This window comes from Procambarus clarkii, chromosome 17, assembly GCF_040958095.1.
Source record: "Procambarus clarkii isolate CNS0578487 chromosome 17, FALCON_Pclarkii_2.0, whole genome shotgun sequence".
NCBI classification, from domain to species: Eukaryota; Metazoa; Arthropoda; class Malacostraca; order Decapoda; family Cambaridae; genus Procambarus; species Procambarus clarkii.
Window position 1 is genome coordinate 45,671,009 of NC_091166.1, and position 13,437 is coordinate 45,684,445.

At 46.5% G+C, this 13,437-nt stretch overlaps 1 protein-coding gene across 4 annotated transcripts in view; it reads left to right on the forward strand.

Moving 5' to 3' along the window:
- LOC123772504 (venom phosphodiesterase-like) overlaps positions 1-13,437 on the forward strand; it is a 149,588-nt gene that overhangs the window by 124,384 nt on the left and 11,767 nt on the right. For all 4 annotated transcript variants that reach the window (XM_069325929.1, XM_069325927.1, XM_069325930.1 and 1 more), the window contains exons 8-12: positions 1,580-1,809; positions 3,084-3,266; positions 7,905-8,000; positions 11,555-11,711; positions 12,923-13,099. In XM_069325929.1, the coding sequence (XP_069182030.1) occupies positions 1,580-1,809; positions 3,084-3,266; positions 7,905-8,000; positions 11,555-11,711; positions 12,923-13,099 (843 nt within the window). The remainder of the gene's footprint in view (positions 1-1,579; positions 1,810-3,083; positions 3,267-7,904; positions 8,001-11,554; positions 11,712-12,922; positions 13,100-13,437) is intronic.

The following is a 13,437-nucleotide window of genomic DNA, read 5'->3' on the forward strand; positions in this document are numbered from 1 at the left end:
CTTTACAACGTTGCCGAAGATATTCAATTTCTTGAGTGAATTTCAACTGGCTGTCTATAATGGCTCCTAGGTATTGAAAAGAGTTAACCCACTCAATTTCATGTCATTGTGTTGCGAGTCTGATGTCTTAAGTTCTCATTTTAACGGCCATAGCTTTGGTTTTATTGCTGTTTATTTTCACTGTTATGCGTTCCGCTTCCCTGCTGATGATGTCTACGCATTTTTCGGCATGGTTCCTGGCGCCTTTGTCATTGATGATGACCATAAAGTATTCTGCATAGTCAAGCGGTTTGGTTTTTGATAACTTGAGCTTCATGAATTGTTCCATGAGACAGTTGAAGGGGATTAGTAATCCTTCCTGCAGAGTCCCATTTTCCAGCCTCTTTGAGGAGGATGTTTCTCCTTGGAATTTGACTGTAGCTTCTCGGTTAAGCAGACTTCCTTTGGCAAAGGCAAGAGCGTGTCCCTTGATTTCCTTATCCACAAGACAGCTAATGCTCCAGTGTAACTGGAGCATTAGCTATCTCGAAGGCTTTTTCTAGGTCTAGAAAAATAAGGATTCCAGGTTTGTCATTGATTTGATCCAGGAGGGAGGTAAGGCATTCTGTGGTTCCAACACCTTTTCTGTAAGCAAACATATTTTGGTGTAGTGGATTGGCTTTCCATTCAATTTGATTAAGAGTCATTCTTTCTGCAGTTTTAGCCAGAGAGCTTGTTAATGAGATGGGTCTTGGATTTCCTGGGTCATTAGGTTTTGGAATGGGAACTATAATTGCACTGTTCCAAGAGAGTGGTCGAGTTCTTGTCACCCATACTCTGTTGATGAGATTCAAGAAGGCTTCTTCACCCTTTTCTCCTAGCTTGGCCAGCATGTTGTAAGTGATTTTGTCCTCACCTGGAACTGTGTTTTTAGTTTTCTTTGTAGCTCTTCTGAGTTCTTTCAGAGTGAAAGGTTGGTCTAGTTCGTCAGGTAAAGCTAAAGCATCGTCTATTTTTTCCATCTTGCTGCTTAAAGTCTTTGTTTGTGAGTCAGAGTTGCTTCACCACACATGTTGAGATGCCGAACACATGCCCCACCTTGGCGCGTGGTTAAGTCCCCATCACCTTGGCGCGTGGTTAAGTCCCCATCACCTTGGCGCGTGGTTAAGTCCCCAACACCTTGGCGCATGATTAAGTCCCCAACATCTTGGCGCGTGGTTAAGTCCCCAACATCTTGGCGCATGATTAAGTCCCCAACATCTTGGCGCGTGGTTAAGTCCCCAACACCTTGGCGCATGATTAAGTCCCCAACATCTTGGCACGTGGTTAAGTCCCCAACATCTTGGCGCGTGGTTAAGTCCCCAACACCTTGGCGCATGATTAAGTCCCCAACATCTTGGCACGTGGTTAAGTCCCCAACATCTTGGCGCGTGGTTAAGTTCCCAACATCTTGGCGCGTGGTTAAGTCCCCAACATCTTGGCGCGTGGTTAAGTCCCCCAACACCTTGGCGCATGGTTAAGTCCCCATCACCTTGGCGCATGATTAAGTCCCTATCATCTTGGCACATGGTTAAGTTCCCAACATCTTGTACCGCCGCAGAAGCGACGCTTGACCTACTGCGTCGCCTCTCGTGCCAGATGGAGGGGATGAGGGTGTTCCGTCCCGAGGACCTGCCCAAGCGACTCCACTACAGCAACAACAGACGCCTCGGCGACATTGTGCTCGACCTCGACCCCGGATACTTCGTCAAAGACCTCCGACCCAACATCAAGTCGCGGCCACCCCTGCAGGGTCTACACGGCTACGACTACTACTACCCCGAGATGAACGTGAGTAGTTACTACTCAGCCCTCACCTGTTTACTGGCCAGGGGCTCTTACTGACGTGTATTGCCCCTGCTTGTTGGGTAGTTAGTGGCTGCCACCTCACCATAGGCCGACTTGTGTTAATTGCAGTGATTCTCGTTTACATTATTAATCTTAGTCCAGCCGGTCGGCCGAGCGGACAGCACGCTGGATTTGTGATCCTGTGGTCTTGGGTTCGATCCCAGGCGCCGGCGAAAAACAATGGGCAGAGTTTCTTTCACCCTATGCCCCTGTTACCTAGCAGTAAAATAGGTACCTGGGTGTTAGTCAGCTGTCACGGGCTGCTTCCTGGGGGTGGAGGCCTGGTCGAGGACCGGGCCGCGGGGACACTAAAAAGCCCCGAAATCATCTCAAGATAACCTCAAGATAGCCCTATTTTACACTTGCGACCCTGAGAAAATAGGAGAAATATTTTGTGGATCGACTGATGTCTAAAATAAATAAAAATTAATGTAGATAGTATTTTATTTATTTAATTTAATGTTATAAAATTAAAATGTTTAGGTCGACGCCTGCTGCTGTTTCTTTGTTAGAAAATTTGCTAGGTGGCTGCAGTGGTGTTTCTGGGAGACGAAACCTTTCGTTAAGTCATTCCATTTCTCTGTTTGGTTTTATTACTGAGAACATTGAAAAAGTATTTTCACACAAATATGAAGTAGAAAAAAGACAAACAATTTGATAACAATATAACTCAAGAGATGGATATTCTTTTTCGAGTAATGTCCAAAAGTGAGACAATTGCATTTTATGTCTGGACGACAGAGTGACATCAGAAGGCGACTCTATCAGCTTTCTTTTCCACGAGGATCAAGGGCGCAGGATTTTATATCTTCCAAGAAGAGATTATTAATCCAGAGATTACCTTCACCAGGATCCTCATTTTCAGCGAAATAATTATTGAACTTTTCAGCTAATGGCCTTAAATGTTCACTTATTATGTTGAACACGACTTTCTAGCTGATCAATAAACCATTTATTTTATTTATAATAATCAGGATAATCATTCATTTTCAGCAAGCCTATCAGACCAGGTTAACCCCGTCTCCTCTTCACACCCGCATATCTCTAACCAATAGGAGTGATGAGCTGGGATCGGTCAGCCGGTCATGTAAGGCTGGGGTCCGACTTACAACTATCTAATGTTCAGCTTTCAGCCTCATGCAGTGAAGCTGATGCTCACTCTCCGCGGCTGCCTTCCTCGCCTGCCCTCCACTACTGACGGTCTGTTCCTCCACCAGTCATTGTTCGTGGGCTACGGGCCTGACCTCCAGCAGGGGATGGAGGTGGAACCCTTCCAGAACATCGAACTCTACAACCTCATGTGTGCTCTCACCTCTGTTACACCCGCCCCCAACAATGGCACCTGGGGAGCCCTACACCACCTGTTGGTCGACCCCCCACCCATCCCAGCACCTAGCCAGGTGAGCACTGCCCTACCTGGGAACCCTTCACCATCTAGTAGACTCAACAATGCCTGCTGTCATCAAAAATATTTCGGTCTAGTTGCAATAAGGAAATATATGTGATGCTGGTGTTCTGTTGTTCTAGATTCAGCCACTGGGAACAAAAGTTGCAAACTGACCTAACTGGTGCTTGGAACTTTTGCTCCAAGCACCACGGGCTCACCATGGGCCGTGGTGAGCCCGTGTGCTATTGACACGAGTCGAGTTTTTCAACGGTTCTCAGTTCCTTTCTTTTAGTTCTTTATTAGTATCGTTTCCAGGAACACCTGGAGAGCTCAGGGATATCAGTTTCAACAGTATTAAGGAAGGCAGTTGTTGATGGGTATTCATCAACTTCATATAATTATGATCTACTATCCTCTCTCTTTTTCAGTCGCTCATTCAGTGTTCTGCGGCCCGTATCTTTGTGAGTAAATGTATTCAGTCTATTCCATTTATCTCCCCCCCCCCCCCCCCCGAATGTCCCACTTTCTTTTCCTGATCTTAACATATCTGTTGGACTCCTTACCAGAGCCGGTGTTCCTTTTGGGTGATTTTAACTGTCGGCATACCCTCTGGGGTGATGTTCTGACGAACACCCGGGGCCGCCGCCTTGAACCTTCTGTTCACTCTTCTTCTGTGTCTTTTCTGAATTCTGGCGAGCCCACTCATGTTGACACCCGCTTTGCACCCTTTCCTGTCTTAATCTTTCTCTCTGCTCGTCTTCTCTTTATTTGGACTTCACCTGGCGGGTTCTTGGTGACGTACATAAGTGACCATTTCCCCATCCTTGTCACCTTCTCTTTTAGCCCTCCCCCTCTCCTTCCCTAAGTGGCAGTTTGCCAAGGCTGACTGGAACCTCTTCACCTTGCATGCTACTCTTTCCGACCTCTCTGATCTGCCTGTTCCACGAGCCCCCCCTCCTCTTTCATGACACTGTTTTTTATGCTGCCCTCTACTCTGTTTCTCACTCTACCTCCAGGGGCGCTCGGAAGTGCGTTCCCTGGTGGAACGCAGACTGTGTTCGGGCTGTCTGCTGTAAGCGTGCAGCCTGTAAGAGACACCGTCGCCGTAGGACGCCCGTTTCTTTTGTTTTGTTTCGAAGGGCAAGTGCGCCGCTCTTGCCCCTCTCTGCACGGGCCACCCGTAGGGCCATCTATAAGGCTAAACGTGTGGATTGGAGAGATTCCTTTTCCACCATTTCGTCTGACACTCCTCTACCCCTGATCTGGAAGAAAATCTGCAAGATAGCGGGTAAGTTTGTTCCAGATGTCTTGTCAGTCCTTCATCTCCGTGGTTCGATTGTAGCGGATCCGATGTCGGTTGCGACCGAACTGGGTTCTCACTTTTCGAGTGTTGGCTCCTGCACTCATCTTCATCCTTCTTTCCTTACTCGTATGCCCCTTCTTGAGTCTTATCCCTTAGATTTTTGCACTTCTCTTCAGCTTCCCTATAACGATCCTTTCTCTCAGAACTCCAGTCTGCCCTGGCCCTCTGCGGTTCTACGGCGGTGGGCTCAGATGATATTCATTGTGAGATGCTTCTCTATCTCCCTCTCTGTACGTTTTAGCATTTATTAAGTGTTTATAACCATGTCTGGGAGTCGTCGTCAGTCCCTGAGGACTGGCTTGAGGCGGTTCTTCCTATTCGGAAACCTAGTTCTCTAGGTTCATCCCCTACAGACTTCCGCACCATTGCTCTCACTAGTTGCATCTGCAAACTCTTTGAGCGTATGGTCAATATCCGTCTGATGTGGTTCTTGGAACGCTATCACCTCTTCTTCCCTTCTCAATTTGCAATTTGCAAGTTTGCAAGTGTCGCAGCACGACTGATGTCCTCGTGAACTTGGAGGTCTATATTCATACTACTTTTGCTGCAAAGACCTCTGTTGTTGCTATTCTTTTTAACCTGGAAAAGGCAAATGACACCACCTGGCGGTACCATATTCTGTCCCAACTTCGTTCTTTTGGTCTTTTTGGTAATCTCTCTCTCTTCCTCTAGAGCTTCCTCTTTCGTCGTTCCTTTCGAGTGTGGCTTGGTACTGCTCTCTGTCTGCCTCTTTTCGGCAATACGAAGATGTGTCCCAAGATAGTGTTTTGAGCACTACTATTTTCCTGGTTGCCCTCAATGGTCTTCTTTCCTCCCTTCCCTCTGAAATTGTCTCAGCTCTTTATGTTGACGATCTTACCCTCTGCTGTCAATTGATGACTCGCCTTTCCTCCAACGACGGTTTCAACTTGCGATTGATGCCGTGTCGTCCTGGGCCACCAATCATGGCTTCAAGTTCTCTCCGGCTAAGACTTGTGCACTTCTCACAAGGGACTTGTGACCCTTACTCGGAAGCAGGACGACCATCGACCTCCTCTGTTGCTTTATGGTAATCCTATTTTGTATAAGGATTCTGCTAAACTTCTGGGGGGGGGGTTAATCTTTGACACTCGCTTGTCCTGGTCACCCCATATCTCAAACCTCCGAGTTGAATGCTCTAAGGCCCTTAACTTACTTAAGGTCTTGTCCTATATTTCCTGGGGTGCTGATAGGCACACGCACCTCTCTTTACATTCCTCTCTCGTGCTGTCTAAACTCGATTATGGCTGTCCTGCTTACTCGTCTGCCTTTCCTTCCACCCTTCGTCGTCTTGATGCTTTTCACCATACTGGGATCCATCGTACCTCTGGTGCCTTTCGTTCGACCCCTATCCAGAGCCTATATGTTGAGATCGGCATCCTGTCTCTAGAGGGTCGCCAAGATCGCTATTGTCTTCGCTACTTTACGCGATCCCTTCAGCACCCTCACTCGCTTCTGTCGTACTTTAACCATTACCACTCCTGTGGGTCCTGTTCCCTTTCACCGCCTTCCCCTTTCTGAACGGTTGTCTAGCTTGCAAGGTTCTCTCTCGGTTCCTGTTGCCAATGTTTCTCCTCGTGTCATTCCGTCCTTGTCCCCCATGGAGGGTCCCTCTTCCTAAGTTTTGCAGAGCCTTGACCTGCGTGACTAAGGCTTTTACCCCTCCTACAGTTCTGAAACTTCTTTTCCTTGTTCACTTTTCTTCACACTCCCGCGCATTTGTCCAACCACTTGAGCTGGACGGTAGAGCGACTGTCTCGCTTCATGCAGGTCGGCGTTCAATCCCTGACCGTCCAAGCTGTTGGGCACCATTCCTTCCCCCCGTCTCATCCCAAATCCTTATCCTGACCTCTTCCAAGTGATATATAGTCATAATGACTTTGTGCTTTTCCCTGAAAGCTCCCTTGCCTTCCCGAGCCATGTCCGTCACCACAGATGGGCCTAAGTCTGCTGATGGTGTAGGCTACTACCTGGTGTTTCCTGACTTCACCTATATGTGTCGCCTGTCTCCGGAGACTAGCATCTTCATGGCTGAACTTTATGCAATTTTGTTTGCTCTTCGTCAACTGCTTTCTAACCGTAATTCTTCCTTTGTTGTTGTAGTTGACTCTCACAGTGCCCTCGTGACTCTGGAGTTCTTTAATCCTGTTCATCCTGTGGTTGTCGAAATAAAATATTGGCTGTTTCTTATCTCAGCAATTTAAGATGGTCGAGTTTTGCTGGGTTCCCAGCCATATTGGTGTTTCCTTGAATGACCGCGCAGATGCTGCCACTGAGGAAGCTATCTGCACCGGTCCCATTTCCCATAAAGGTATTCCTTATTCTGACTTTACCCAGTTGTTCATTCCTCAATCTTTGCCTGTTGGCAGGTTTGTTGGTCTTCTGTTACTTGTAACAAGCTACATGCTCTTAAGAGTAGTGTCCCCGTGGCCTTCCTCCTACCACCATAACCGGTGGTGGGAAACGGTTCTGGTGAGGTTACTATTGGCCATACGCGCTTATCTCACGGGACACTTAATCGAGCGCCGACCTGCTCCTTATTGTTCGAATTGCATTGTCCCTCTTACAGTCGTGCATATCCTTGTTGAATGTCCTGACTTCCAGGATGTGGGAGCGTCTTGCTTGCCGACTGTCTCTTGCAGTCGTCTGCCTTTCGATAGTATCCATGGTGAATCGGATGCCTTTGATGTTGTTCGCCTCATGTGCTTTTGTTTTCGTATTGGCATCCTTAGTGATATTTAGCGCCTTTTGATTATCCCGCACTTTTGACGGTGCTACATAGCTATGTAGCACCGTCCTTATATACACAGGCGAGGCCGTGTAGGTGGCGCTGGTGTGTAGTAAATTGTCAGTCGGCAGACGCAAATGAGCAGTAGGCTTGTTGACCAGTGGGTGGAGCTGGCCTCTCAGACACCAGGTGTGTCGGGGGTCACGGGTACTGGGGGGTAGAGAGTAGTGGAGTCTTGTCTAGACACAGGCTTCTGATCACTTATTGTTGTTGCTGTTTTGGATGTTAATTTCTTACACTTGAGTATGCAGATATGTCGTTGTTGAATAGGCGATGAAGGAACAGGCCCAATCTCCTTTCCTAAGGAGATTCTCGTGACATCATCTTAAACGAATGAACACATACACATTCCATCTGTGTATCACGGATACATAGACGGAATATGTATATCTCACACTCTGACCCAATAAGGTCACTGACGACACTGTAAAGCTGGAAGGTCGAGGTTCACTCCAAGCTGACCTCATCTCTCTCTCTTACAGGCTGTCAAACCCCCGACTCTTCCTTACATCAAGAACGATGACAGTTCACACGAGTCCACCACTACTGGCTGCGAGGGTGACCTCCCCGGCTCTCAGGTAAGGTTATACACTTCACATTGTTAACTCGGTTATAGTGTTAAGACCTGAGCTCTGACTTAGGTCTTAACACTATAATGGAGAGGTTATCATTGGGTTAACACTATTAACCCAATGTTGCACCTGACTCATACAGGTGTAACATTGGGTTAATACCCAATGTTCCGTGTTCTGTCTTGTGTTGGTCAAAAGTTTGTTCACCTCATCCAAAACTGTTGCAACATATCACCTCACCCAAATGCGAGTATATAAGTCAAGCTGTTTAGGTGTTTAGCATAAGTAAAACTCCGTTTAGTGTTTTCAGGTTATAGTTGTGTGCGTGTAAACTAAAGTCTGAAAATGTAGTAAGTTATTACGAAACGCGTTCAAGCGTCGCGTCAGACTAGAAATAAAAATGAATTTTTGAAAATTGATTTTTCAATTACCATCGACAGTAAAAAGAAACATAGGAAATATTGAGAAAATTCGTGTTAGAATTATTAATCTCACTTTTTCGGTCATATTTAACAACATATGTTTACAAGAAAGACTGCTACCAAAATATACTAATATACATATGCATATATACATACACATACATATTTAATCACCCACACAAATATATACATCAATAATCTTTTGTGTCACAAGTGATCAACAAGAGGCTCATATCAGTCACTATACAAGGCACTTTACATTTATGGTGAGTCACACAGTTACTAGTCTTGCTGCACACCCACCCAACTGGGCGGCAGCTTTACAGTCATGTGCTCCACACCCACCCAACTGGGCGGCAGCTTTACAGTCATGTGCTCCACACCCACCCAACTGGGCGGCAGCTTTACAGTGCTCCACACCCATCCAACTGGGCGGCAGCTTTACAGTCATGTGCATGCATTACTTACAGTAAGCAAATTTTGGATACTTCGCTAAGATTTCGGGCAGCACATCATTATGAATGAAGTACTTACACATTTCTTGAACACTATTGATGGTGTTATCTCTAAATTCCGCGATTTTTTCACATTCCATTATATAATGACGCAAAGTATGCGAGTAGTTCTGCTGACAGAGTTTACATTTAGTCAAATCCACATCAGCAGATGTTACAAACTGCCAGAGGTACTTGTAGCCGAGCCTAAGCCTAGCACTGGTAACATCTAGAAGTCTGCTAACCTTATTGAATGACCCATAGACGTGCGGGTCTTCCTGCATAATAGAATGATGATAGATGGAGTAACTGGTGTGAATTTCACTTTGCCTCAAGTCTCCGAAATTTAGTTGATGTTCCTGGGGTATTGCTGCCCTCAGGCTGCTCAAAGGCAGTCCAAGTTGGTAATCAATTCCTTCTTTACGAGCAAAAGTCTTGGCCAGCTCATCAGTTCTTACACACACCCCAGGAAGCAGCCCGTAGCAGCTGTCTAACTCCCAGGTACCTATTTACTGCTAGGTATCAGGGGCATCAGGGTGAAAGAAACATTTTGCCCCTTTGTCTCCGCCTCCACCGGGGATCGAACCCGGAACCTCAAGACTACGAATCCATAGCGCTGTCCACCCAGCTGTCAGGCGGCCCTGTCACACTGTACTAACTGACCTGTGAGCATAGCATCTGGTAGACTGGTCTTTGGGTATAGTGTCATGTTGGCTGGTCTATTTGTGTTGTGTCGGTGTGTATAGTGGCAACCTTAGGCGTGACGAGGTTAAGGAGGCTCCGCGTTTAACAAAACAGACAGGATGAATAAGGATCCCTGCGAGGGTGATGAGACATGGAGGCCAAAACACTTAGACATGGTAGACAAACACTTCTAAAAGCAACATGTCACAGACCCAACAGGAGTAAGAGACAACGATCTACCAGCAACACTACACTTAGTGTCTTGCCACAATGAAGCAGATGTTGAGATGCCTCTAGGAGCTAGTGACCATTGCCGTGTCATGCTTGAACACCTCGTGGAGCTGAAGGTTACAAAAAGACACCTGTTGAAAAAGAAGAAGATATTACAGACGTGGGGACTACAACAGGATGAGGGACTTTCTGCAGGAAATCCCATGGAAGGGAAGACAGCAAACGAGATGATGGAATTCATTGCTGGGAAATGTGCCGAGGTAACGGAACAGTTCATACCATACAAGGAGGAAGTGGATTAAAAGTAAAATATAAGTTGAATATAAGAATAAAGGTAACTACAGAAGGCCTATTGGCCTATATGAGGCAGCTCCTATTTATAACCCCCCAATCCCACTCATATACATGTCCAACCCATGCTTGAAACAATTGAGGGATCCCACCTCCACCTCGTTACGCGGTAATTGGTTCCACAAATCAACAACCTTGTTACCGAAATAAACCTCTGGTTCAATAAGTGATGCAGAGAAGCTAAAGAAAAGACAAAAAAAGGATTGAAAAGGTACAGAGAAACGGAAACAGAACAATAGAGGCATTAAAGATAACAAGGAATGAATACACCCGAATTAGGAAAGAAATCGAGAGGTAATTTGAATATAACATTGCTGAAAAATCTAAAGAACAACCAAAGCTATTTTATAGCCATATAAGAAGAAAAACTGCAGTGAGAGGCCATGTACTCAGATTGAGGAAACAAGGGGGAGTTCTCTCAGAGAATGAAATTGACCTATGTGAAGAACTCTACACAAGATTTCAGTTCTTTACATTAGAACTAGCATGGAGACCAAGGTAACAAGATGAAAGGTGGGAGGAAATACTGGATGGCATTGTAATCACAGGAAGAGAGGTGAAAATATTCTGTGGAAACTAGACTTTACAAAATCAATGGGACCAGACCAAATTTCGCCATGGCTGCTGAAGGAGGCTACAGAAGTACTCTGCCACCTGTTACCTAAAATTTGTAATAAAACCCTCGAGACAGAAAGTCTCTTTGATGTCTGGAAAAAGGCAAATGTAGTTCCAATATTCAAAAAAGAGAATAGAAAGGAGACACTAAACTACAAACCAGTGTCATTGAGAAGTATTGCGTGTAGAGTGCTAGGGAAAGTAATCAGGTCGAGAATGGTGGAGCATCTTGAGAGGATCGACTTTGTGACAAAAAAAAAGTATGGTTTATAAATAGAAAATTATGCCTGCCGAATATTTTTTATGACAAGGTTACTAAAATAAGACACCAGGAGGTATCTACGCTTTAAGGAAATGACAGCAACAGGAATCAGAAAGAGAGAAGTATCTGTGAGTGGATGTATGTGAGAGACAGATCTCTCATAGCACAAATTTATTACTTGCACAAGTGCTTGCAATATACAACTTTGCTATTTGATATCCCAAGTGTGTCAAGTTGGGTTTTATGGTTCCTATGGTTCTGTCTATGGGTTCCTCTCTGTATGAGGAGTCCAACGAGGTCATTAGTTTTTACCTGTGTCATCTGGATCTGTTGCAATGGAGCCGCAACAGCTCAAAGACCCAGCCTGAGGTACCAGTACCCTGGGGGTACCTATTTGCAGAAAATCTTGCTACGATAGACACAATTTTATCAAATTTCTAACTTTTTACCTTCCGTGCCACTCCTACCGCCCTGGGCACTACTATGTTTGACCTCCGGCAGGCGTGGAGGACGCTGCTGGAGCTGACAGAGGCGCAGCAGCTGCAGTATGAGAAGAGCCACCTGCCCTGGGGAGCCCCGTCCTTGACGCCCTCAGATCCGCCCTTCAACACCACCGACCCGACGGTGTCCCTCCTCCATCACCATAACCACGTCACAGGTAACAGTGCTCGGGGTGTCCCTCCTCCATCACTATAACCACGTCACAGGTAACAGTGCTCGGGGTGTCCCTCCTCCATCACCATAACCACGTCACAGGTAACAGTGCTCGGGGTGTCCCTCCTCCATCACTATAACCACGTCACAGGTAATACTGCTCGGGGTGTCCCTCCTCCATCACTATAACCACGTCACAGGTAACAGTGCTCGGGGCGTCCCTCCTCCATCACCATAACCACGTCACAGGTAATAGTGCTCGGGGCGTCCCTCCTCCATCACTATAACCACGTCACAGGTAACAGTGCTCGGGGCGTCCCTCCTCCATCACCATAACCACGTCACAGGTAACAGTGCTCGGGGCGTCCCTCCTCCATCACCATAACCACGCCACAGGTAATAGTGCTCGGGGTGTCCCTCCTCCATCACCATAACCACGCCACAGGTAATAGTGCTCGGGGTGTCCCTCCTCCATCACCATAACCACGCCACAGGTAATAGTGCTCGGGGTGTCCCTCCTCCATCACCATAACTACGCCACAGGTAATAGTGCTCGGGGTGTCCCTCCTCCATCACTATAACCACGTCACAGGTAACAGTGCTCGGGGTGTCCCTCCTCCATCACTATAACCACGTCACAGGTAATACTGTTCATGGTGTCCCTCCTCCATCACCATAACCATAGTAAGGTAAGAGGAGATGTAGACCATCCCCTCCATCTATAAAGTTACTTGATTGTTCCCCGACTTGTGTGCCCTTATCGCAGAGGCTTCTGTGAGGGTCGTAACAGCTACTATTCATTTCATAGAACCCGGAAAAAATGAGGCTAAAACCAAACTTAAATATGCATAGGCCTAGTATAGCGCTTACTGTATTATATTAGGCCTCAGAGAGGGCGTATCTGAGGGCTAATATAGTAACAAATTCATCAGATATTAATGAAACCTAATCTAACCCAGGACGGTTAGGCTTTATTAGCAACATAAATAAAAAACTACTCCTGTTTTTTTCTAAATTTACGAATACACAACTCAACTTTCTATTGGTCCATCACGTCCGTATTTGTACAATCGATCGGATCGTTACTGTAAGTACTCTCATATTAGGAGGTTGGGTTGTTATTGGTAATATTCTCTGGACAGGTTAGGTTGTGGTTGCGTGTTTGTGGTGTCCACTGGAGGGAAAATGATGTCGCTGTTAATATTGTCCGGACAGGTTACAGTGAGGCGCTGAAGGTACCGCTGTGGACAAGTTTGACGGTGCAGGAGGCGCCGGTGGAGACGCCCGAGGCCCCCTGGTCCAGCGACCCCCGCCTGCCTCCTGACCACGCTGCCACCTGCGACGACTACCTCACCCTAGACAACCTCACCATGATGCCCCTCTTCCCACCCAGTAAGTCAGCCCCCTCACCACCTCATCCCTTCCAGTGAGTTCCCCCTCACCCCTCACCCCTTCTCACCTCCACAACTTCACCATGCTGTAGCTCTTCCCATCTGGATCATTTTGTACTTCACTGTATTTCTCTTCTGATCCTTTTCGTCAGTTTAACCCTCGGTAAATATTGATATTAATGAAATTATTTCCTTTGTTAAATCGTTTACATTTCTCAGGAATAGGACGGGTCCTATTTCCAACTTGTTGTCGAACTGTTCTTTCCATTCTGATATCCTCTCTCTCACTGTGACTTCGTGCTGCAAGGTAGTCCTTCATCCCCTCTCACTGTGACTTCG